General features: G+C 37.5%; 1 protein-coding gene and 1 long non-coding RNA gene across 5 annotated transcripts; one reads left to right on the plus strand and one right to left on the minus strand.

Annotated features, from left to right (window-relative positions):
* Positions 1 to 853: 853 nt before the first annotated feature.
* LOC131324231 (protein argonaute 10-like) lies at positions 854 to 12,363 on the plus strand. Of its 4 annotated transcripts, none has more exons than XM_058356116.1 (22): positions 854 to 1,579; positions 2,460 to 3,121; positions 3,352 to 3,560; positions 4,065 to 4,214; positions 4,316 to 4,449; positions 4,556 to 4,665; positions 4,752 to 4,858; positions 5,333 to 5,471; positions 5,568 to 5,684; positions 6,010 to 6,117; positions 6,190 to 6,261; positions 6,509 to 6,631; positions 6,718 to 6,877; positions 6,967 to 7,088; positions 7,310 to 7,447; positions 7,551 to 7,693; positions 7,794 to 7,856; positions 8,387 to 8,450; positions 8,547 to 8,682; positions 8,789 to 8,862; positions 9,481 to 9,607; positions 12,067 to 12,363. In XM_058356116.1, the coding sequence occupies exons 2-22, from the start codon at positions 2,615 to 2,617 to the stop codon at positions 12,249 to 12,251; spliced, it is 2,988 nt and encodes a 995-aa protein (XP_058212099.1). In that variant the 5' UTR covers positions 854 to 1,579; positions 2,460 to 2,614; the 3' UTR covers positions 12,252 to 12,363. The 4 variants fall into 4 exon arrangements, with proteins under 4 accessions (XP_058212099.1, XP_058212098.1, XP_058212102.1 ...); XM_058356115.1 differs by lacking the exon at positions 854 to 1,579 and adding an exon at positions 1,810 to 1,927; XM_058356119.1 differs by lacking the exon at positions 854 to 1,579 and adding an exon at positions 1,984 to 2,042.
* A 6,183-nt stretch (positions 12,364 to 18,546) lies between these two features.
* On the minus strand, positions 18,547 to 20,325 carry LOC131324232 (uncharacterized). The gene is made up of 2 exons (XR_009199270.1): positions 19,056 to 20,325; positions 18,547 to 18,995 (listed from the first exon to the last, which is right to left on the minus strand). It is a non-coding gene; the product is annotated as an uncharacterized LOC131324232 (long non-coding RNA).
* Positions 20,326 to 25,147: the final 4,822 nt, after the last annotated feature.

Genomic DNA, 25,147 nt, shown 5'->3' on the forward strand with positions numbered 1-25,147 from the left:
TGGACCCATACTGTCCAAAGACTCCAAACTAAAAACATATCTCGCGCACATCAGATCAGATATGATAGCACACCATCAGCTCGGTAGTACGCGAAACATATGATCGTCATCAAACCATTCCGGCCCTGTTTGTTGAGTGATTACTGTCACACATCCACGGGGTGTTTCGGTAATGAATAAGTCGTTGAAAAAATAAAAAAATAATATTGACACTTTAAAAATTAATGCAAACAATTTAAAATCAGTGTAACTCCAAAGTCACTTTCTTTTGTTTTTTGGAGTGCCTGCATCAATTTTTGGAGTGTCAATATCATTTCTAGAAAAATATCAAGTTATTTTCGGTTGTGAATAAATTGTAGATGAGTTTTGTGGCTAGAGTTATTGTAACAATTTTTATTTTTGGTTGACAAGTTAGAGTAAGGTGGTAAAATGTCAAAACTTGTTGATTTGTGTAAATAATATACTAAAAACGCTTGTGTTTTTTCCGGCAAATTGCTACTGTAAACATGGCCCGAAGAGCAAGGAATGATTTCTCGGCTTGCACAAGCTTCGTGTGCATACCCTACCATCCATGCGTGTGACTCACACAAATTACAAAGTGATGTAAAGAAATTCGTGTAAATATATGACCAAAAATTGAGAACATAAACGAGGCATACGCTGTGGCCCATAAAAAGCGGACCCGGTTCGGCATACAGCTTCTCAGTCGACCGTTACACCTTTCCCAATCAACAAAACAAAACGGGTGAGTGCAAAAATTTTGATTTTGGGGCTAGAGCAAAAAAAAAAAAAAAACTGTAAAAATCTCTTCATATAAAGAGGGAGAAAAATCTAGAGAGGGAGAGAGCATGTATTGAGATGTCTGCAGGGAAGAGGACTGCAAGTTCGAATTATTCTTCTTCTGTGTATGATTGCTTTTAATATTAAACCACTGTGGGCTCTTTTGGACTATAGTCTATACAGCGGCCCCCCCCCCCCCCTCTCTCTCTCTCTCTCTCTCTCTCTCTCTCTCCATTTGCATAGATTAAAGTCCCCGAGGCACTAGTCCAGAGCCCAAAGGGAGGAGGAGGGAAGAACTAACAAGGTTTGAGGAGAGAGAGAGAGAGAGAGAGAGAGAGAGAGGCGTTTATGCCTTGGAGAGATGGATTTGCTTAGGAGAGAGAAACAGACCAAGTTTTTAAACAAAAAAAAAACAGAAAAAGCAAAAACCGGGGCAGGCCCTTTACTAGCCTTTTACACGTGATAAAGAAAGCACCAAAAGCAAATTGCATGCGTGTATAAAGATTCATCGTCATCATCACCCCCTGCCCCCTCTCTCCCCTCTGTCTCTTCTCTCTCCTTGCTCCGGTCTGAATCTCAACCCATCAAAAAACCATTTTTTTTATAACGAAGTGTTCGAGTCAGTCAACGCGCACTTTAACTAAAGCTATTAAACCCATCTTTTATACCTCCACTTTCTGAATCTGAGGTTCTGATTAAAGCCGATTCTTTGGTGGATTCAAGCTATCATCTTTTCTTTTCTTTCTTTTTTTGTCTTTAAAAGCCCTTCTCCGTTTCAACGGTCACTGTGTTAAGTTGGGTGAGTACAACTCTTTTCTTTGTTCCTTTCCTGGGTGTATTTTCATTTCTCAAGTCACTTTCTATGTAGCAGTGAAATTGGGTTATCTTGAGATGGTGATTTTACTGCCAATTTTTCAAAGCTTACATTACCCTTGCATTTGAATACTTTATTACTTAGGGACTTAGGCCTTTTGTTTTTTTCCTAGGTGTTTTTATTCACTTCTTGAGCAGTCATATATTGCCTTCACATTTCCACATATGTATGTATATGTGATTGTTGTGTCTTATTAACTTGGCCTTTTACCTCTATTTTGTGATCTTCTGTTTTGGATTGGGGACTCTGTGAAATAATGCTTTTGTCTTCTGGGTATTTCCACCACCTGAATGTAATACTAAATAAACATTTGTTTCTGTATCTAGGTTCTTGTCTTGGCGATCCATGGTCATTGGGTCTTGAAATTCCAACAGAAGTATCGAAGAGGGTTTGTTTTTAGGCAATGGCCTAATTTTTGTCTCTATCTACTTGTTTTCTTTTCCCAGTCCACAAGTGATTTCTGCTGGGAAGGAAATTTGGGTTTTTCTCCTTTGAATCTGTTTGCTTTAATGGGTACTTGATTCTTCTATTTTATTATTAGTTTCTGGTTGTGGGGTATGTTTGGTTGAGTTGTTGAATCAAATGTGAGAGGTTCGTTTTTCTATTTTGCTTAGGAAAAGTAATGGTTGTGTGCCTTGTGGTACTGTAATGAATGCTGATTTTTTGAACTGTACCCTTCTGATTTTGAGTGTGGAACTTTGATGCATTGTCTTCTTTGTTTTCCACATGTGTATCTTTTTGCTATTTTTTGGTCATTTTGCTGACATATTTCCTCGTTTCTGTTTCTGGTTTTCCTGTAAAATAGCCTTACAAACTAAAAATGGCAAAAGAGTGAAGATTTGGGAAGGAGACAGCTGTTTGTGTGTGCCATTTGGTGAACGAAATATCTTTTGAACAAGTCTTTGGGGTCTTGGCAAAGCTGTTTCAGTAAGCAAAACTGTTCATCACATCATCGTCATCATGCCTATGAGGCAGATGAAAGAGAGCTCAGAAAAACACATTGTGATCAAACCCCAGTTGCAAAACACCATGAATGAAGTTCAGAAACCCTCCAAAGCTGCCCAAAATGGAAAAGGCCCACCAGCCCAAGAACCCCAAAACACTAAACTCCATAACCAGACCTCACCTCCTTCAAGGAATAGAGGTAGGAGGAGGAGGAGAGGCGGCCGGAAATCGGACCAAGCTGACGTTTTTATGCGGCCCAGCTCGCGGCCTTGCACCGGAGAGCATAAGGCGGGTCCCGGCCAGCTGACCGGAGATGTGGAAGCTGATATACCAAATGGGTCAATTGAGAATGGGACCAATGGCAACTCATGTGAAGTGGAGATGGGTTTGGGTTTTCCTTGTTCAAGAAAGTCTTTGAATTTTGCTCCTAGGCCTGGGTTTGGGCAACTTGGAACAAAATGTGTTGTGAAGGCCAACCACTTCTTTGCAGAGTTACCAAACAAGGATTTGACCCAGTATGATGTAAGCCATCTATCTTCTTTCTTGGATTTCCTCTAAGAAACACACCTGTTAAACATACTACAAACGTACTAATTTTTTTATTCAGTTTTTTTTGGGTGTTGTTTTCTTCTTAAAAATTTGCAGATAAAATTGGGACAGGTCTTCTGCTTTATCTTTGTCCTTTGCTAAATCCTAGCATTTATGGGTATTTTAAATTGTTCTTATTGCCGTGTCCTGTTACTCTCAAACAGGTTACCATAACTCCAGAAGTAGTATCGAGAACCGTGAACCGAGCTATCATAGCAGAACTCGTGAAAGTGTACAAAGAATCTGACTTGGGGAAGAGATTGCCAGCTTATGATGGTAGAAAGAGTCTTTACACAGCCGGTGAGCTGCCCTTTGTTAGGAAGGAGTTCAACGTTAAAGTTGTTGATGAAGAGGATGGAATCAATGGTCCTAAGTAAGAATTTATTGCTCTTTCTTACCAAAATATGATTTGTGGTAATTATTTTTGCCATTCTCTGTACTGGTTGGAGTTCTTACAGTAGTTCTTACCCAGTTACCCTTACAAATTAGTCTGGACTCTCGAGAATATATGCAAGACATCACAACACACGTAAATGCGAAAGTGTTAATCTCGACTGTTCCATTGTTGTCTCAGAATCAGGTTTTTAAAACACATCTCGGAATTATCTTTGAATATGTAAACACTCATAGGTGATATTATGTTTATCTAGGAGTGAAAATAGTTTTGTCGACAATGGGAAGTGTCATTTTGACGTCTCGTCGAAAATGGGTTTTTTTTCTTCATAAAAGATTACTTGAAAAGCAATTTTTGAAATCCATCAATTAATCAAGTTTCTGGGAATTTTTATGGAAAACGAAGTCTGAAATGGCAACGAAACAATTGTCTTTTGTAATTCTACGGTACTTGTTTCAACTGAATCTTTGTTCAAATTTCCAGAAGAGAGAGGGAGTACAAAGTGGTCATCAAGTATGTTGCAAGGGCAAACATGCATCATTTGGGCCAATTTCTTGCGGGTAAGCGTGTTGATGCTCCGCAAGAAGCTCTTCAAATTCTGGACATTGTCTTGAGGGAGCTGTCAACAAAAAGGTATAATTTTTGATGTACTTGGGAACATGTAAAAAGTGAACTCAATCGATTCCATTAGCCCAAACTGATATCTTGTGAACCACATAATGCACTTTTAAAAGGTACTGCCCTGTCGGGAGATCCTTTGTTTCACCAGATATTCGGAAACCACAAAGGCTTGGCGAGGGTTTGGAATCATGGTGTGGATTCTACCAGAGTATTAGACCTACCCAGATGGGATTATCCCTTAATATTGGTAAGGATACTGTACTTCCGATTTTGTTGTGCAAAAAATTTATGGGGTTATCAGTCTTCTTCTTCTTAATAATTTGACGGATCACTCTTTTTACCTCATCTTACAGATATGGCTTGTGCTGCCTTTATTGAGGCTCTCCCTGTAATAGAGTTTGTTGCCCAGCTTCTAGGTAAAGATGTGATCTCGAGGCCATTGTCTGATGCTGACCGTGTAAAGGTAGTGATCTGTTTTTGGTGGCATGGGCTAGATTTATTTACCTCGTAATTTATTTGATCTGGAATTTTCCTTGAAATCTGTATCAGATCAAGAAGGGCCTTAGAGGAGTGAAAGTCGAAGTAACACATAGGGGTAATGTCCGGAGAAAGTACCGGGTTTCAGGATTAACTTCTCAACCCACAAGAGAACTAGTGTGAGCTCTCTGTCTCTGCACATAATTTTCTTCTGGATTCTAAGTTATCTAACTTGTATTGTAGTCCATGCAAAGAAAAGAAGGGGTTATACTACAGTAATGAAACTAAAAAGGTCATTTTACATGCGACTAATGGGAGTTGCTGCAAAAATCCTGTTTCTTGCTCAGTCTATTTGATAGCCACATACTGCATAGGCTGTGGGCTATCTTAATCATTAATGTCCTTCTTCTTGTTCTTTTAGCATGTTCAACTAGAATCAAACTATTTACAATTTTGTTTCTCTTCTCTAATGCTGTGCTTGAATCTTTAATTTGTGGTTACTTATGAAAGGTAAAGAAAGTGAGCAATTTGCGAAGATAATTTCTGTTCTTTGTTTTTCTTTCTCCTCTGCAATTACCTCCACGAATCCAAGATCCAAACGCAACCCGAGGATTGTTACTAAATGTCTGAAAACTGAATGTCATATCCTTCAGCTTTCCTGTTGATGACAACTCAACCATGAAGTCAGTGGTAGAATACTTTCAAGAAATGTATGGCTTCACAATTCAACATACACATCTTCCTTGCCTTCAAGTAGGAAACCAGAAGAAGGCAAACTATTTGCCTATGGAGGTGAATGCTCACTACGTGTTTCGAATTTCTACCATTTGACTACTGTATTCTCCTTTTAAAAATATTGTGTGGTACTTAAACATATTCCTTTGCCAGGCCTGTAAGATTGTTGAGGGGCAGCGATATACCAAAAGGTTGAACGAGAAGCAAATTACAGCTCTTCTAAAAGTCACATGCCAGAGGCCAAGGGATCGAGAAAATGACATATTGCAGGTAGACTTTTGGTGTTACGGTCCTGATTGGCTTCTGCAGTTTCTGTTTCCCCTTGGTGTCTGAGAGATGTTAACGGAATTGGTTTTGTCCTTTGCTGATGCATATGTAAATTAGTACCTTCTAGAAGAATATGACATTACCAATTCGGCTGTAATATATTTACAACTTGTTGTGCGGATCAGAAAAAAGAATCTGAATTTTCTATATCCAATCAAAGGCCTCGTACAGTTAAAGAGAGAGCATGGTTCTTCTTGACTTCACTTTAGTGATTCTTTTGGAAGTTGACTAAGCTTGAGCAACTGATTCTCCTCTTTTGTGCTCTTAGACGGTCCAACACAATGCTTATGATCAAGACCCATATGCTAATGAGTTTGGAATCAAGATCAGCGAAAAACTAGCTTCTGTGGAGGCACGAGTACTCCCTGCTCCTTGGGTAAGATCATACTTCAAATGAATTCTTAACTAGGTGTGAGTGTTTTACTAATAGTACCATCTTCCTCTGCAGCTGAAATATCATGAAACTGGGAAGGAAAAGGATTGTTTGCCTCAAGTTGGTCAATGGAATATGATGAACAAGGTAATGGTAAATTTGTTTCCCCTTTTCTCGTTGAGTCATATAACTTCTATTAGGAAATTTACAACATACATTTATTGTTCCATCTCCTTCATAATCAACAAAAAATCTCAACTGCGATTCAATTTATGTGTCTAACTTACTCTTTGGTTTTCTCCCATAGTTTGCTCTGAAGTTTTTTGAGTGCGACCACAGTGGTTTGTTCATTCTTAGCATTATCCACTTATTGAACTCTCACTGTCGATTACAGAAAATGATTAATGGGATGCCAGTCAACCGATGGGCATGCATCAACTTCTCACGTGGTGTGCAAGAGAGTGTTGCTCGGGGGTTTTGTAATGAACTGGCTCTAATGTGTCAAGTGTCTGGCATGGTATACAACACATCTGTTCCATGTTACTTTAGATCAAACAATTCCTGGTTTTGTGCTGGAGTCGAGTTGTAATCTTCTGTTTTCAGGAATTCAATCCAGAACCTGTGATTCCAATCTACAATGCCAAGCCAGAGCAAGTAGAGAAAGCATTGAAGCATGTATATCATGCAAGCATGAACAAACTGAAAGGAAAAGAATTGGAGCTTCTTTTAGCTATTTTGCCAGACAACAACGGATCCCTCTATGGTATGACCTTGCTTAATTTGAGTTGTCTGAAATTGGAGATTTTAGCCCTTAATTGACGTTTTGAACTTGAACTGATTCTCCATTTTCAGGTGATATAAAGCGAATATGTGAAACCGAACTTGGTTTGATATCACAATGCTGTCTGACAAAACATGTTTTCAAGATTAGCAAGCAATACCTGGCTAACGTGTCATTGAAAATCAATGTTAAGGTGTGATATGATTGCGCAAAGAGTTATCTAATACCATAAATTCCTTCCATTAATTTTGGGTGAAATTGTCAGCTTGGGAGAAATGGGGATTACCCTTCCGTATTTCTTAATTTTCCCGTCATTCATAGCTGTCCTTTTCCTGAACTTGTTATTCTTTCTTATAGCATGCACAGATTATTTATTAGTTACTGACATTGGAATAGTTTACATTGTTGGTGCAGATGGGTGGTCGAAACACAGTTCTTTTGGATGCCATCAGCTGTAGAATACCGTTAGTTAGTGACATACCGACTATTATATTTGGAGCAGACGTGACTCACCCAGAGAATGGAGAAGACTCAAGTCCCTCAATAGCTGCTGTATAGTTCCTTAACTGGAAATTTGATTGTTATTACATCCCTCTAACGCCTTGGAGATTATCATCAAGGACCTTGGTTGGTGATGGATTTGTGGTGATTGTAGGTAGTAGCTTCTCAGGATTGGCCTGAAGTCACAAAGTATGCTGGATTGGTTTGTGCTCAAGCTCATAGACAGGAACTCATACAAGACTTGTACAAAACATGGCATGATCCTGTCCGAGGCACAGTTAGTGGTGGCATGATCAGGTATGGTTTATTTCTTTTTCTTTCACGGGTTTCTTCATAGAAATTTTTGTTCTCGTCTCTTTTCTGGCACTTAATTTTACATTAATTTCTGTTTGTGTAGGGATCTTCTTGTGTCATTTCGTAAGGCAACAGGGCAGAAGCCATTGAGGATTATATTTTACAGGTTAGAATTATAGTAATCCGTAATCATGTATTTATTGGAATTGGAATTGGAATTGGAATTGCATTGTTCTATCTGATGCTTCTTTATCCTAGTACACTTTATAATTCTGCATACTTGCATTGACTGATGAGTATCTTTCTGGCGCTCTTGATGCGGGCAGTCTCAAGGTTGCACTTATAAAGATCTCTTTTAAAATAATTGACACTATTTTCATTTTCCCTTCTGTCAAGTTCCTAGACGGTGGGCACTGAAAAGATGTGGGCCTGATTGTTACGTCTCATAAACAACCTTTCAAAGAGACTATTTGTGCAAAGATTCTAACGTGATTTTATTGCTGCAAAACATGGTTCATAGGGATTAGATTTAGGCATGTACTTTGTGCTTGCTTACTAGGTGTCTCCAAAGATACTTGGCTTTACGGTCAGACATCATTTATGTTTGTCAAATGCATATTAATGTATCCAGTATATGTTGTGAACTTTTATCCATCAATATATTTTATGTTTTAAATTGGAGAATAAATCGAGCAGGGATGGTGTGAGTGAAGGACAGTTTTATCAAGTCCTGCTTTACGAGTTGGATGCAATTAGGAAGGTTCGTCTCGTCTTATCTTGTTTGGCCTACTATCCTGATACGGATGTAAAACAAATTAAAAATTTCTGTGGTCCCAATCCCTTGGTTCCTTTCTAGGCTTGTGCTTCATTAGAACCGAACTATCAACCGCCGGTGACCTTCATTGTGGTGCAAAAACGGCATCACACCAGATTATTTCCTAACAATCATAGGGACCGTAGCAGCACCGACAAGAGTGGAAACATCTTACCTGGTAAAGTGTTAATTTTTATTGAAAACTGAGTTCTATCGCTGCGCTAAATGGAATATTTGTGTCATTTTAAATTTATCTGAATATTTGTGCATTTTCTTCTCCTCAGGCACTGTGGTTGATTCTAAAATCTGTCATCCAACAGAATTTGACTTCTACCTCTGCAGTCATGCCGGGATTCAGGTGAAAACTTTGATTACCCTTTTTACTTCATATAGGGTAGGAAGAGAGACATCAGTCACGTGTTTCTTCTTTACGGGAAATGAGGAAAAACCAACAGTTCGGGTGGAATAAAAAGGACTGTTACTTCTTATTAGCTAGATGATTTGGTACTCAAACAAACATCTTCGTCTTGATCTTGAAAGATAAAACCTCTTGAATTTTGACTGTGGAGTTGCTAGTCCTAGAATGTGGCTCATTTGGCGTGGCTGGGAGAGGCTAAAAGTTGGCAATCCCTACCACAAGATTTTTACGAAAAGGGAAACAAGAAAATATTTGGGTCCGTTGGCTCCCGATATCATGTAACTTTGCTTCCATTCATGGCCTGGGAAAAGAACCCTAAGGCTGAATTCGGATCAGGAATGTGTGTATAGATTTTGTCGCTATCAGAAGATGGTTTCTTCCATTTCTTGTCTGTAAATGGAAAAACATACTTGGATTGATCACTGACTTTTCCCACGGACCTATGTCCGTAAAATTGCCTTGTGTTCCAAACTAGATGTGGGATATTTGCTTCCTTGCAGTCCACTCCAAAGTTACCTACTGATTTCGTTTCCTTCATTTATGAATATAACGTATCAGGGTACAAGTCGGCCTGCTCATTACCATGTTTTGTGGGATGAGAACAATTTTACAGCAGATGGAATTCAATCATTGACAAACAATCTGTGTTACACATATGCAAGGTGCACTCGCTCCGTCTCAGTTGGTAAGTCTTTATTTCAAATCATACTTCTTGAGGAAGCAGAAACAAAAGTAAGCATATTTGTTAAAAACCTACGATACACGATACGTATCTTACGATTTGTATCGTCTTCTTTGAAGAATGATACATATCCCATCATGTTTCTTTTTTTTATAAAAATCCTACGATACGACATATCCTACGATTTATGCGCGTATCCTAATTCTATACGTATCCTATGATTACTTATTCGAAAAAAGTCGGACCTTATTTCAAGAAGAAGAACCCCAAATGTAATAATCTAAGCCATTTGATTTAATTATGACATCTTTTAAACCCTTTGATAGAACACTTCAGTTGTATTGTCTTACTTTTCTTTTCCTAGCAAAGGGAACATAAAACCTTAATGTAATCAGGGGCGGACCCACCTTAGGGCACATGGGGTCACGTGCCCCCACGCCCTTTTAAAAAAACAAAAAAAAAATCGATTTTGTGTATATATATTATATATGTCAAATACTTGCAAATTATCATTGTTTGGTGCATTGGTAAAGAACTAGTATTGGGAACGTGAGCTTGTGAGTTCAATTCCCCCGTTCCCATTTGTTTTTTTCATTTGTGTTGTGCAAAATATGAACTCGCACATTGCATTTGTATACTTTTAATTTCCGAAACATATACTCGTAGAGTTAATAATAGAAAAATAGATGATAAACATGTGATAACTTTGTTTTAATGCATATAATCGAGGTGCGCAGGTTTGCTCAAATAGCTGGTTATTAAAATACATATATACTTTAAAATTGTTACTTTATCATGATTGCTAAAATTAGTTTGGTGTGAATGTGTTTAATTGTAATTCATATATTACGATTACAAAGAAAATTGATGCCCCCACTATGTCAAATTTCTGGGTCCGCCACTGAATGTAATAGATCCCAGTTGAGACACTTGAAATTTTGCATCTTAAATTTTTTTTTTTAAAAATGTAAGCATAGTTTGTTGGTGTTATTAGGCATATCTACTTCTTAATTATATTTTAATTATGATTAACGTTGTTGAAATATAAACTAAATTTAGTATTTTGACAAAGTTCCAATTGACAAAACCTAAATATGAAGATATTATCGAAAAAGATATAAATATCTAGTTTTTAGAAACTTTAATTCTAAAATTAGTCTCATGTGTAATTCTAAAATTAGTTTTTGTGAGAATTAGTCTAATGTGTAATTCTAAAATTACCTCAAAGTTTTAACTTGTGTGAAAATATCTTTGTAATAGAGTCTTCCAAGAGTTGTACAAATAGAGATGAGTTCTAAGAGCATCTACAATGAAATACAATGAAATAAGCAAAACAAAAGGTTGCTAAAATTAGTAATGTTTGCTCAAAAAAATTCTCACATTGGAATAACCAAACTTAACATTTTAGCAACTCTTCAAATTTTGGCTTTTAGATAATCAAACAATGTTTTCAAATTTAGTGATCTCCACTTTTTTTCAATCAAGTACACCCATCATTACACAAAAATCTTCTCTCTCAACAATGTTTTCAAAAAATAATTATAAAAAACTATTCTTACTATTCTTTTCAGAAACTTTTTCTAAAAAAAAAATACCGCCTTTATATGAACTTTTTAATTTTTTTTTATTTTATAAAAACTGTTTCTTCAATTTTTTTTAAAACTATTTTTTTTAAAAAAATTTGTATTTACACAACTATTTTTTACACATTTTTTTTCATAAACTATTTTTTATCCAACTATTTTTAACTTAAGCTATTTTTTTTTTCTTCCAAAAACTGTTTAATAAACTGTTTTTTTCAAGAACATATATTTTTTTATAAAAATTGTTTTTAACATAAACTAGTTTTCCAAAAGATTTACATGAAATGAAGGGGAAAAGTTTGGAGAAAAGTCAGGGAAGGAAGCAATGGTCCCATTGGTTTTGATTATGAGCAAAAAATAACCAATGTGAGACTTGACATTTCTAATTTTAGCAACTTTTAAATGGATAATCAAAATCTGATGTCTGATGTGGCATATTTTGACTATTCACTTTTGTTTATTCCACTGCGGATGCTCTAACCATTTTGTACGAAGCCAAAAAAAAAGTTTAAGTTCAAGTGTAATACAAATACTCTCCTTCCCTACTATTGTCTTGTCCAACTACACAAGAGAAACTCATACTCTTCGAACAAACGTATCTCAAGATACACGATACGTATCTCGATATGAACTATATAAGTGAAAAAATGATACACGATACGTATCCTGATTTAAAAACATTGGCAGTAAAGATTGATAGAATAAATTACAAACGGAGAGTCCAAAACACCCATTGCAGATCTGATTTTAAATCATACTCCAAAATACTTTATGCATATCTGATTTCAAATCATACATGGAAACCATTATATTTCAACCCTTTTTGTTTAACTCAGTATGTCAACTCAGTGACGAATTTTTTTTGCTATGTATGTGCAGTGCCACCTGCATATTATGCTCATTTAGCGGCATTTAGAGCCAGATTCTACATGGAACCAGATATGCAAGAAAATGGTGGTGGTGGCAGTCAAGTTGGCAAGAATACTCATGCTAATAGAGAGTCTGGTGTACGGCCATTACCAGCTCTGAAGGAGAACGTAAAAAGAGTAATGTTTTACTGCTAGGGAAAATATAGGGATCTGATAGTGGCCACTTTGTATATTGGATGATGATTCGTGCAGCTGCAGTGTTTACAATCTAGATCAGTGATTATAAAAGAGCAAGAGCTTTAGTTTCCTTCGGAGCATGATTACTCAAGTAATGCCTCTCGTTGAATGTTTCTAGAACTAGAATTCTATAATCGCGCAACATGTGTTACACTAAACAAATAGGGAAAAGACGTTGAAAAGAGGGAAATAATGAAATGAACAAGGTAGGATCAGTATAATGTTGAAAGAAAGAACACTTAATTGGTCTGCAATAGTGCTTCTGCGGCGAAAAAGTTTCAATACCGTCAACCTTTTGTAACTACAAGTTGAAAGTACCACGGTGGTAGCCGAGTTAGCAAAGGGGTGGGGTGAAACTTCTACTTCCTCTTCTCCATGTGGTTGTGAGTTTGAACCAACTTTTTGGTAGTACTCTTCATGAACCACATGTTGCTTGTGTGACTATGGTAATGGGTTGTCCCGTCCAGAATGTGGCTATCTTGCAAGTGCACCTCCAGTCGAAAATTCCTCAGTGGTTAGGAGCTCTTGTAGTCATGCTCAAAGGGGGTCAATAAGTTAGTCACCTCTTCCTAACCATTTATTGAGCGAAAAAAGAAAACTCCAAGTCGAATTCGAAGCCCAAGACATGCTCAATTGACTTGTACAATGGGAAAAAAGTAGGAGAAAGTTCATAGCTTCATTCTTTGTTCTTTATATGCTGAAATCATTAATGGGATTTCTGGTTATCGGACACTAGTATCAGAATGAAAGCTCTCTGTCACTGACTCACTCACTGCCTCTCAATCTCACATTGGATGGATGTGTCATGTAACAGGTAAGGTAACTTTGCCCAATAGGCTAGTCTTTGGTTCGAGCCCAACCCGTGACAAATAGCTTTATATCCAACCCCTCCTCTTAGTGGGCTCTTGTTGGTGGGGTGGACAGGTACATAGGGTGGCCCGGCAGCGACTACGGTCTCTAGATTCCACACCAAACAGCCCCTTGGCAGGTACCGGGCTAGCCCTTTGGGTTAGTGCTTGGCCCATGCATGAAAGCTCGGTTTACTTTAGACAGTAGGCAACCCAATTTCTTTGTTACTTTAGCATTCTATCTATTGAATGATAATCATGGATTGGTTTTTTGAGGTATATTAGCGGCGTCGCGCCTGGAGGAGGGCGATCATATTAAAAACACTTGAAGTGAGCAAAGATTCAGGCCAACTGAGATTGCACCTAAGTTGGTCAGAAGTGGAGGTTGAGGACGGAGACGACCTCTCTCCCGTGAAGAGACAAATAAGAAACAGACTGACTATGGAGCAGGTAACCTATCCTAGATATGCGGTGCGCCTTGCTCAGCCAATGTGACAAGGGAGTCATCTATAGTTCATGTTTGACAATCAAATTCCCTTATTTTCCGACAACTATATGCAAAATGAAACCCACTTCCATCCGTTATCTCCCTTTTTTGGGGTCCTTATTTCTCTTCCAACCTCAAAAAAACCACCATCCCCGTTCGATTGCATCCCTCCAACGTAACCCATCAAGATACTCGCTCAGAACTTGCAACTATTTATACATTCAGACATTGGAAAACTGGAGCACTAATTGTTTGTTTTTATAGAGAGATAAATTTCTTCAGTCCACAAGACGAATAAAGATGAAGAGGCCGATAGAAAAGCTGTGATTTTTTTCTCCTCTGCCCACACTTCGTTGATGCTGAAGCTTCTTAATTACTTTTTCATGTGGCCGGTAAGAACACTTTAGATAGCAGATGGAAATTGAGTGAATGTTACTCAGGTATTGCTCAATTCGAAGAAACACTGTCATCATGAGCGAAAGGAGCCAGTCGCCAACAATCTCGCTGCTTTTGTGCGGAAAGAAGAGGTTGGGTCTGTATCATATGAGGGTTGCAAAATCATATTCAGATTGGTGACCTAAGATATTTCGACCCCCAATTGGTTTCCTCCACTATCTGATCCCTCAAAATAAATAGATCTGGAATGGAAGATGCCCAAAATGAAATGAGAGAGAGAGAGGGACCAGAACTGTCAGAACGAAGGGCTGATTCAAAGAGTGATGAAGGGAGGGCATAATAGTCTCTCAACCAGAACTGTCGTGGCATTAACAAAAAGAATCGTGGCATTAACGCCACATATTATTTTTCTTCACTGAAGGAATTTCAATAGATTAATGCATCAATGAAAACCAGAAGAGACTGATCAAAACCCTGTTTTACCGGTCAGACTAATGCTTAGAAATATGTAATTCTATAGTATGAATAATCTCATCCGATAGATAAATGAGCGAATTATATTACGACTGCCACATCTTCTACAGTATATCTGATGTTTTACGAAATCGAGTTCCGGCGAATATATATTGTGGCATTCTAATGACAAACTTAGTAAAAAATCAGGAACCCTAATTTATCATAGTCGAATGTTTATAACATGTGTACGGGAAAGGGCACTTACAAAATGTACTTGCGAAGGAAATGAAGGGCATGCATGATACAGTACTTCTTTTGATCGTTTTTGTATCTATCACTATAATAGATACATGCACTTGGTACATGAATGGTCGGTTCATGTATGGAGAGTTAGAAATGTACTTATTCGCAAACTTGGCTAGGTTCTTGCAACTGAGAGATACATGGTGTTCCACTGAGGATTTTTAGGACTTTTTTTTTTTTTTTTGGTGTTGTTCTAATTTGAATTTTTTTCGCGTTTGTTAGTTTTCCGTTTCATTTTTTTGGTTTTTCGATTCGTCTTGACTCTTGTCAACACGAATCGAAAAGGTAAAAAAAAAAAAATTACTTTAACCCAAATATTTTGGAAAATAACCACTTTTCAGCAAAAAAAAAAAAATCAACTTTTTTGACTATTTTTGGGCTAAAAAATGGTTATTTTTCAAAAGAGAATAAGTTCTTTACACTGCCGGTGTAAATATTTGTTTCATCCAAATCAATTATATTGTGTCACGTTACAAAACAGTGATCCCCATCAATAAAACATGTCGACGTGGCACAATATAATTGATTTGGAGAAAATAAATATTTACAGCGGCGGTGTAAAGAATTTAATCTCTTTTCAAAATATTTGGGTAAAAGTAATTTTTTTAACTTTTCCGATTCGTCTCGTCGAGACGAATTAATAACCCACAAAGGTTTGACGCAAAACTAACAGACGCCAAAAAAAAACTAAATAAGGACAAAAATTGCTAAAAGTTTAGTGAAACGGGGTTTATGTACTTTATATTGTAACCACAATTAAACTAAATGCTCATAGACAAACACAGAGACTACGGTATTTACGTGGTTCGAAAATTGCCTACGTCCGAACGTGGAGAAAGGAGTTGTATTTTGGGGGAGGGTGCTCGGCCTCAAACCCCAAACGGTCAAACCTAGTAGTAAACATTTGTAGACAGTAATTGAATCACGTGGAAAACCAAGCTGGGGAAGAAAATCCACAATGATTTATTAATTTTGATGATCCAAAAAAATTCAATTTGACCCAAATCCTTAAAAGATCTTCACTCTTCAGCCACAGCTACCAAGCACAACATACATGTGCTGGAAATCAACAAAAAAAATTTTTAATCACGAGCGGTAGGAAAATATATACAAGTATCAAAGTACTCCGTATATCGAATTGAAAACATGATCTCTATAAGCCCGCCCGACTCAACTAATAACCCCAACACCCACACATATATAGGTGGGGAGCAATGCCGGCCCAACCCCAAAGCCCAAGAGGTCTAGCCTTGTGCATCCCAAAAATTCCTAATTTTAGGGGCATTCTAATATTTTTAGTACTTGAGTTTGAGTAGGACTCTTTTTAAGCCCAAAATAGAATGGAAAAAAAATGCCCAATTTGAGGTAATTAGTTAGCCCAATCCACCATCCTATAAGCCTAAGTGCCCAACCCACCATCCCATAATCTGTACCGATTAATGTTATATGAGAAAGAAACTTTTCAAAGTTGAAATTGATCAAAAATTACCTTCGATCAACCATGTCACAAGAAAGACTAAATGGGTTATCGGTGTTATCAATTGAAAATGACTTTGTGAAAGATGTGGATTATACAAATTTAATTAATACTTTTGTTTCTAGAAATGCAACACGAGTAATATTCAAGTGATACTCATGTGTTCTTGAGATAATATGTATTTGCCTATTTGGCGACTTTGTATTTTATGTTCGTATGTAATGATTAGTATAACTTTATATTAGTTTTGCTTTCTTGTATTGTAATTGTTGCTGTAAAAATTGTTAAGTATGACATGGGCACACTTTTTTTGTTGGGTATTGAGCACTAAAAACCCTTAGGCCGGCCCTGGGGGAGATTTGAATTCTTGACCTCCTACTAAGATGCTGGAGTTCTGACAAATTGAGCTAATCACGATTGGTTTGGAAATCAACACTCTACTTGTGGTGTTTAAGTACACAAGTAGTGTATTACCTCAGTCCTCACTTATGTCCCTAATTGTGGTAGTCTATTTTGGCCCATCGCAGGTTTTCCAACTATCAAAAAGAAGCGCAAGATTTATGATGTGGTTCATCCAATATGAGCTATACGTCTATGATCGCTGTCGTTGTTCTAAGATGACAGAAAAAGAGTACTAAAGTATACACCACAAAGATGTCCAATCGCCATACATAAGTAGAATTGAGAGCCTGTGAAAGTACGAGACGAGAACACTCTTAAAAAGGTTAAGGTTCGATCCCATGCCCGATAACAATCGGTTCAGACTCAACATAAATGGTTGTAGAAAGCACATAAAATTTACATTTCAACCTCAAATCAGTGCTCTTTGAACACAACAGAAGCCATTGTAATGGAAATGTGCAGCTAATGGGACATGCAACAAACCCTTTTCACATTCATCAATGACACACAAACTTAAAGACTTTTGGAATAAGTCAAGAAGATAAATGTAACTGACGTTTTTTATTTCATGGGTATATACTGAGAGAATGTGAAAGGGGTGTGGAATGTGGATCATCTTGGCCAAAGGAAGGTAGAAACTATGAAGTGGGAATTTACATTTAACCGGGAACCCTGCATAATATCCTACAAGTAAGAAAGTACCTTACCTGTAGAATATTTTTAGCAAATCCGAACACTTTCAGACGGCTTGAATCGCGCACTACATGCACCCCTGCACTTCAGGGTCTAATGACATCAATGTTTGTCCATTTTAGTTTCTACAAATGGGCTTCGCCATAAACTATTTTCTCTCTATACAATGCATAATCATATTTCAGATCTTAGGGGTTCCTCTCTAAAATTTCAACGATCCATAAGGGGTGGGAGAGCACAATTTAGCATTCCTTTTTTCAAAGCTATGCAACACTATTTTTCCATAGTAATAAAATTCTCTAAAATATGATTTGCTTAATTTTGATTTCTCAAACTTAATTCTCTCAATAGCTACTTCAGTTTTCATTAACTATTGATCAGTGTATAATTATCTACCACAATCTTCATCTTTTCTCAACAAAAAATTGAAGAGAACAAAGTGAATAAGTTCTGACGTTCCACATACTTTTATAGATTGACATTTTCCAACTGCGCGGGATCCAAAATTAATCATGAATGCATACATATATAAGAATGAAGAATGAAATTATTTTACTTGTAGGAATTCTTTTTATTTGTATCCTAACGATATGAGAAAAAAAAAAAAAAACAGTGGTCGCACAATTTACAGTCGCTAACCAGATGGTGGTGAGAACCGGACCAAACCGATTCTTTCGGTTTTAATAAATCTCAATGTACACCTTCGAGATTTATAAAATCGTTCGTGTGCCGAGCAAAAAAAAAAAAAACTAAAAATCAAACCGGACCAAATCGGTTACCTCCAGAAACCAAATCACCAATTCGGTCCGATTTCTTTTTGGTTTTTGGGTCCAATTTATCTGTGTTTTTTTCTTCCATCCCTAACCCTTTTCTCTTTAGAGTGGGAAAAACTTGGGACTTGGGCAGTACATGTTCAGAAAAGGTGTACTAAGATCAAATGACAAATAGGGCAGAAGAAGTGGTACCACCCCAACCCCAGTCACAACCAAAAATCTGCCAAGATGCTTTTGCTTGGACATCTTTTGTTTTGTAGATATCTTCTTCACATGAGACAAGCCAGTTGTCCCAGTTGATAGTGTCATCTCAGATTCCCTGTTATCAAGAAAAATAAAAATCTCTTAATTTCCTTTATTATTTTCTCATCATAGCAGATGTCCTTATAGAAAGATCAATAGACATATTGCAGTACTGTTTTTTTTTTTTAACCGACAACAACAACATTTTATTAAAGAAAATGCAGTACTGTTATATGCTTTGCGAGGACCACTCTAGAATTTGGATGGAAACCAGGATTTTTTTCGACATCTCCGGAGTTCCAAGACCGATGATTATATGTACATATTGACCGACACAATTCAATAGCCTTGATAGTTGATATACAGCCGTACCACCAATACCATATCCGGATACTTCGATTTAATTAGCATCTTGATGGAAAGCCAAGATGCTAACTTTATGTTTTTCTCTTTGCATGAAGCTATGTTAGATGTTGGAAAGAGGAAAAACCCTAGGCAGGGAGAACTCTTGCAGATTAACAATCTAGGGATCCATCACAAGACATGAGGGATTTCTAGTGACATTTTTTCAATAAATGTCTTCTTCCAAATGGTTTCCAAGATCTTCTCTCTCTCTCTCTCTCTCTCTCTCGGGAGATCAGGATTAGCTATGAAAACCATTAAATGTGCTAAGGTAAACAACACCCATAACCTTCAAAAGAAAAGAAAAGAAATAAACTGGCGTTACTGTACGGCAGCATTCATCCCAAGATAACAAGAAGGAAAGCAGATGAAAGATTCAAAACACTATTTGGGAAACTGGGCATAGCCTCTCTCTCTCTCTCTCTCTGATCCCACCAGGTTCATGAAATCCCTAAATCATAAAGAAACAAGCCATCATCTAATGACGGTAAAATGTTGAGGATTGAATCTCCTTTTCTCAAAACTTATGAGGCCAAGGGTCACAAAATCGAAGTTCAACAAACAAACAAAAAAAGGACCAAAAAATCTCACTAATTTATTTGCTTTAGGTATGAAATCTATCCTGGAATACATTTTGCCTCCTAAAAACTCCTTGTGGGAAGAAATCAGACTTCAAATCTCAAGTTTCTCACCGACGAAAACACGAAAAATCTCATAACAATCCATACCAAAAGGTTCAAGATCCCCACTTTTCCATCCCCTGGTGATTTACAAGAGCCATTTCGATCCAACTAGCATTCGGTATCTGCTCTAAGTTCTTCTCTGTACCGTTCCAATTTTATCGGATGTTCCCAAAAGGTCATCCATTTTACGCTCCATAGAAAATAAACCTACAATATCGAAAAACAGTAACATGAAAAGAGAGATCCATATCCATACCCTCTAAAACAAAGTAGTACGAGGTGATCTCGGAATCATCGAACCGCGCCCGGGATCCGAAAATTCTTGTCACTCCAAATTTTAACAACCCATCTGTGTTGACATTTTCAGCATAAGACTACGGGAAATAAAAAACACATAAAGAGAGAAAACAATTAAACCCCAAATCAATGAAACGGCAGTAGAGAGTACAAGAACATCAGCCACATACCATTTTAGGGATATATATATGTATTGAGAAAACACTCACGGGCCTGTATGTATGTCTGGCAATTAGGGTTACGACAGAATTAGGGTTTCTTTTTTCGTGGCACGAACAACGGGTGAAGCTACCATATGATCTGATCTTCTCTCAAAACCAAAGGAGAGATGTTTAGATCATGCTGGCAGCTTCAACCGATGGCGGTGCACGATAAGATAACTGTGCACACTCCATGGGAGGGACTAGGGAATTAAATCTCCCTGTGGGGGAAAAGGGGGGAAACCCTAGCTCTATAGCCCTATGGAAGTGTTTTTCTTCTTCTCCATCTTCTGAAGCACGCCTAGAATAGAGGGGGTGGAATGGGTATAAATAGAGGTGCGAAGCAGAGGAATCAAAAGGGCATTTAGGGTTTTGTTTATTTTATTTTTTTATTGGAATTTAAGTGGGAATTTTTTTTTTCCATTTATTTGGATATATATATTTTACGAAATAATATTAATGCATAAAGTGGTCCCCCTGGTGATGCAAATTGAATATTGTCACGCCACTAAACACCATGCAGGTGGGCAGTGCAGGTTTAGATGAGAGGGTTAAATAGAATGAAGCGTCTCTACGGACTGATCATTCGAAATTAGGGCGTGAAGTTTGAGCTTTACGGGCTCGTTCGAATTCATTTTCGATGATCTGAACCGTTCATATTCGCAAGATTATTCAATAAGACTTCTACCAAAAAGTTTGAGTTGATCGGACATTCGAAACCACTTGATTGGTATACATTTGTTTGTGATCTACAATATAAACAGAAAAGAGGGATCCGGGTGGACACGTAAAGGTCAAACTGCACGATGTAGTCCTATTTTGGGCGTGCAGAGAAGCCGACCCTTCTAAATATTGTAACAGAACTGATTAACTTTAGGGTTGGAGAGGATGGGGGACCCTCTCTCTCACCTCTCTCTCTCTCTCTCTCTCTCTCTATACGTATAGTACTAGTAAGAAGAAAGCATGAGCCAAAAGAAGAATGGGGACAGTGTAGTATATGGGGGACCATTTTGCATGGTTTCTTAGGTGTTGCATAAGGTTCACACAAAAAGAAAGAAAGAAATAAAAATGGGGCATCTCTCTCTCTCTCTCTCTCTCTCTCTCTCTCTCTCTCTCTCTCAATTGGTTCCTTTTTAAGCATCTGTTAATTGTTTAGGGTAAAGAGCAATTCATTTCAGACTTGCCATTTGTTGGATAACTCTACATCAGATTGGTTTGCCAACTGCACCATCGCAAGTAGTAATTGATTAAAATACAGCCGATCAGAAAATGACTTGTGAAGTAACTTAGATCCCACTAAAATATTTTGTGATTTTTTAAAATTCTAACTTTTTTTTTTTTGGTTAATAAGCCAATAAATGAGCAATTGTGTACCTTACAGTTCTTGATTTTTATCATTTTTTTAACGGTGATTTTTTTAATTTAACCTTTGAAAATAAATTACAAAGATTAAAGGGACCCAAAGCATAAGACATTAAATCAGAGCATGACCATAACCACAAAAAAATACCCCCTCACTTTGACAATCAATTGCTGCTAGGGCCCCAAGAGGGAAGAAACCAAACCGAAGTTGGCTGGCGAAACCCCAAAAGAAAAAGCCCAAAACCAACCAAGGCAAAATAACCCCCAAAGAAACACCTAAGGATCAACCATCATGCTGGGAAGCCGGAGCCTTTGCCCTTTCGTCATCTTCAACTTCCATAGTCATGATTATGCTTATAACTTCCTCATCATCACCACGACATCGGATCCATGATCTTATTTAAAGACCCAATAGCTTGAGACTCATTGCGGTAAAACCTATTAAAGCCATAAGAAGAAGAGGATAGAGCAGCAGCTGCAACAGCAAATCTAAACACCACACATTTTTGCTTCTTTCTTCTGCCCCTCTTCTTGAATTTCGGGATACCCAACATATCATCGATTGATTTCTGTTTCCATTTTTCTTTTCCCGTATCGGCATATCCTATCAGATGGGTTGAGGTCCACAATTATTTTGAGCGATGAGAAACAAATCGTCCAGCCAGCAATCCAGTCTGATCAATCCATGGATTTGATTCAAGACGGGTGGTTTGGTTTAGTTTTCAATTTTTATGCAGCTCTTTCCTTAGCTAGGAATTAAGATTGACAAACGAGCCAAGCAATTTCAACTGTGGTTGGAAAACTTAATGAGTTTTGGAAATATGTTTAAGATTGGATTATTACCAATCTCAAAGGAATTTTCATCGAATTGATCACAAGCTGATCTCAAGTAATTTGAATTTTTTTTAAAAGAAATGCTATAATACATACTTATATTTGGGTGTGTATTATATGCACTTCTTGAATCGCCTTGAGTTCATAATAGTTTGCCTAATAATTCAAACATAAATGTCTTACAACTTTTGGATAGCAATTCGCAACCTTAATTTCAATCCATGACGTTTGTTATGAGTTTTTGTCTTGATGTTATTATTAATTTTGAAACAAACGTTATGAATTTTCATGCAAACGCTTTGAATCTTCATACAAAAGTTATAAATTTCGCAAAGAAATTTATGAATTCTGATACACAATGCTATGAAAATTTTGTACTATAAGAGGAAAAAAACTCTGCGTTCATCGATTTGAAACGAGCTTTCGATGAATGAACACGAGACCTCAATTAGTTTTTCAGCTTTACGTGGAATATATGAGCATATATGTACGGCATTTTTTTGGTATTACTAGGTACATCACTGATACTCCTATATCACATAGAGGAATAACGTTTTTTTGTAGTTTAAGGGGGGAAAAATCACGATCCGATTTGCCCCAACTTTCAAGATTTTATTTGTTGATTTGGAAGATCCAAATGGAATCATCTGCTTTTCTAACGAATCCCTCTCTCTCTCTCTCTCTCTCTCTCTCTCTCTCTCTCTCTCTCTCTCTCTCATAATTCTGTTTTAAAAATTTATCATTCTCCAAACATAATTCTGTTTTAAAAATTTATCATTCTCCAAACATATCCCATTGCTTGATCCTTATGTTCCCCAAACAACCGCTTCTCTCTTCTTCTTTTTTGGGTTTGTTGATCAGGGGTGTCCGCTGCTTATGTCGACTAATCTCTTTCCCTGTCCAGTCAAAAGTAGGTCATCCACGCCGGGATTAGCGATTCACTAGAAATTACTATTTTCTTTCGACTTAACCCCAAAATTGAATCCTGATTAATTGTATGGGGAACAAACTCACCAACCAACCAGACCAATCCTCGGAGCTCACGCTAGTGAAATTTGTCTTAATAATTGGTCCATTAAAGCAGATACGGAGTTATCAAAAAAGAATATTGACACTAAGTCAACGTACGTTTATATTTTTCCAAAAAGGAAAGAAGTCAACTTCTGTTGAACATATTTTTAGAACTTTTGATGGACCTGTAACTTTTTATATTGTAGGGATAGGAAAATTTTTGATGTAATTATATTGATCTTCATTGTATAAAAATCATTTTGCCTTATAGTTTGATTCTTGCGATTGTACTTTCCTGGCAGAATACTTGGTGTTAGCTAGCTAGTATCCTTTGTCTACGGCTAGGACGATAAGGGGTTTCTATTCTGATTCCAATTCGCTCTCCTAGCTTTCGTCTCCCAGTGTCAGTGTTGGTCTCACATAGTGATTTTTTCGCCATTGCACATACAAAAGGGAACATATCCAGCATTAAGTACACCGAGTTAAATCTAGTATTATTGTGTTTAAATGTGTACATTTAATTTTTTATTTTTATTTTGTGTGTGTTTTATATCTCCTTCTGTATTTTCCTAATTATAATGTTCATGAATAACTCATTTGTATATCCAAAGTGGGATTAATTTGCGCCACAAGAAGAGCACCAAGTACGATTCTAACAGAAACTTTTTTTTTTGGTAATGGAGGAACAACCCTACAGTTAGGCCATTAAATGGATCCGACTGCACAACCCAAATCTCCGGGAAAGCTAGGGCAACATTCTAGCAGAAACTTTTGCACTATAGATTCATAGCTTAGCATATGCATAGTTTCATATACTTTTGGTACAAAGGGAATTCCATGAATCAACACGTGCTTGTAAAGGCACAGTACTCCTGAAACCATGCGTTTCACTATTTTTGGGGTAATCTGAGTACAATGTGACATGGTTGCGTAGTACTCCGGCTAATAGTGGTCGAAACACATGTTACGTGGGCCGGCCACCTCTTTATCTCCCAACAAAAGTGATTATTGATGTTGCACCCGCAAAATTTGTCGTGATTTACTGAGAATATACCATGTGAAAATTCAGCACGCATGATATGAACATTTGGCAGGAAATAATGCATGCCCACTTTTCCCAGAGGAAAATCGTGACTCTGTCACTGTTTGGTAGAGGGGCAAAGGCTTGGAAGAGATCGTAGAGGGCCCGATAGGGACAGTGTATGTTATGCTTACGCGCAAATGAGTTATTTGTAATTTCGGTTCAAGTATCTTGGGCTAGGTTGATAGTCTCATTATGTGTACTAGAGCGGAGAAGTTGTGCGCTCCATATCAATGAAAAAAGGAGGGTAATACTACGTACTACCATTTTAGTAGTAAACATTTAGGTTGTTCTAGTAGGTTTTTATTTGGAGCAATACTAAGGACACAACTGTCTGAACTCACATGATATATATGGGACTCACACTACATAATTATGGACCATTACAAATACTAGTGTATTCGAATTTGTCTCCAGCCATCTGTGTCATTTTCGATTTATTTAAAGCTAGGACAAGGCTTTCTGGTAGGTTTTTATTTACCGTGCACCAAATGCATCCACTCTTTTTTGTGTGGCTAGGACAAGGGTTTCTAGTAGGTTTTTAAAAGGATGAAGGAGGGGGGTACTTGAGATAGCATCTTGGTGTGACCAAAGATATTCCACACCCGCGGCGGGTTCCGGAAGAGACCAAAGAACCATAGCAACTACTACATCATCAAAGGCTAGCGCAAGGACCATAGTAGAAGGACCAAGTTCGAAAAAACGTCGTTAGCACGACTCGAACCCGTGACCTCCTAGTCACCCAAAGCATGTGGGAGTGAATCATGAGCCACTAGGCTACCACTCATGTGGTCTAAATGCGTTTTACCCATCCAAAAGCGACTTGGAGGCTGCTGCACGTAAGCAGCGCTCAACCTCACCGTTCGTCCCGACAATCAATGGTTCGGATTTAAAAAAAAAAATTGG

This window comes from Rhododendron vialii, chromosome 4a (assembly GCF_030253575.1).
Source record: "Rhododendron vialii isolate Sample 1 chromosome 4a, ASM3025357v1".
NCBI classification, from domain to species: domain Eukaryota; kingdom Viridiplantae; phylum Streptophyta; class Magnoliopsida; order Ericales; family Ericaceae; genus Rhododendron; species Rhododendron vialii.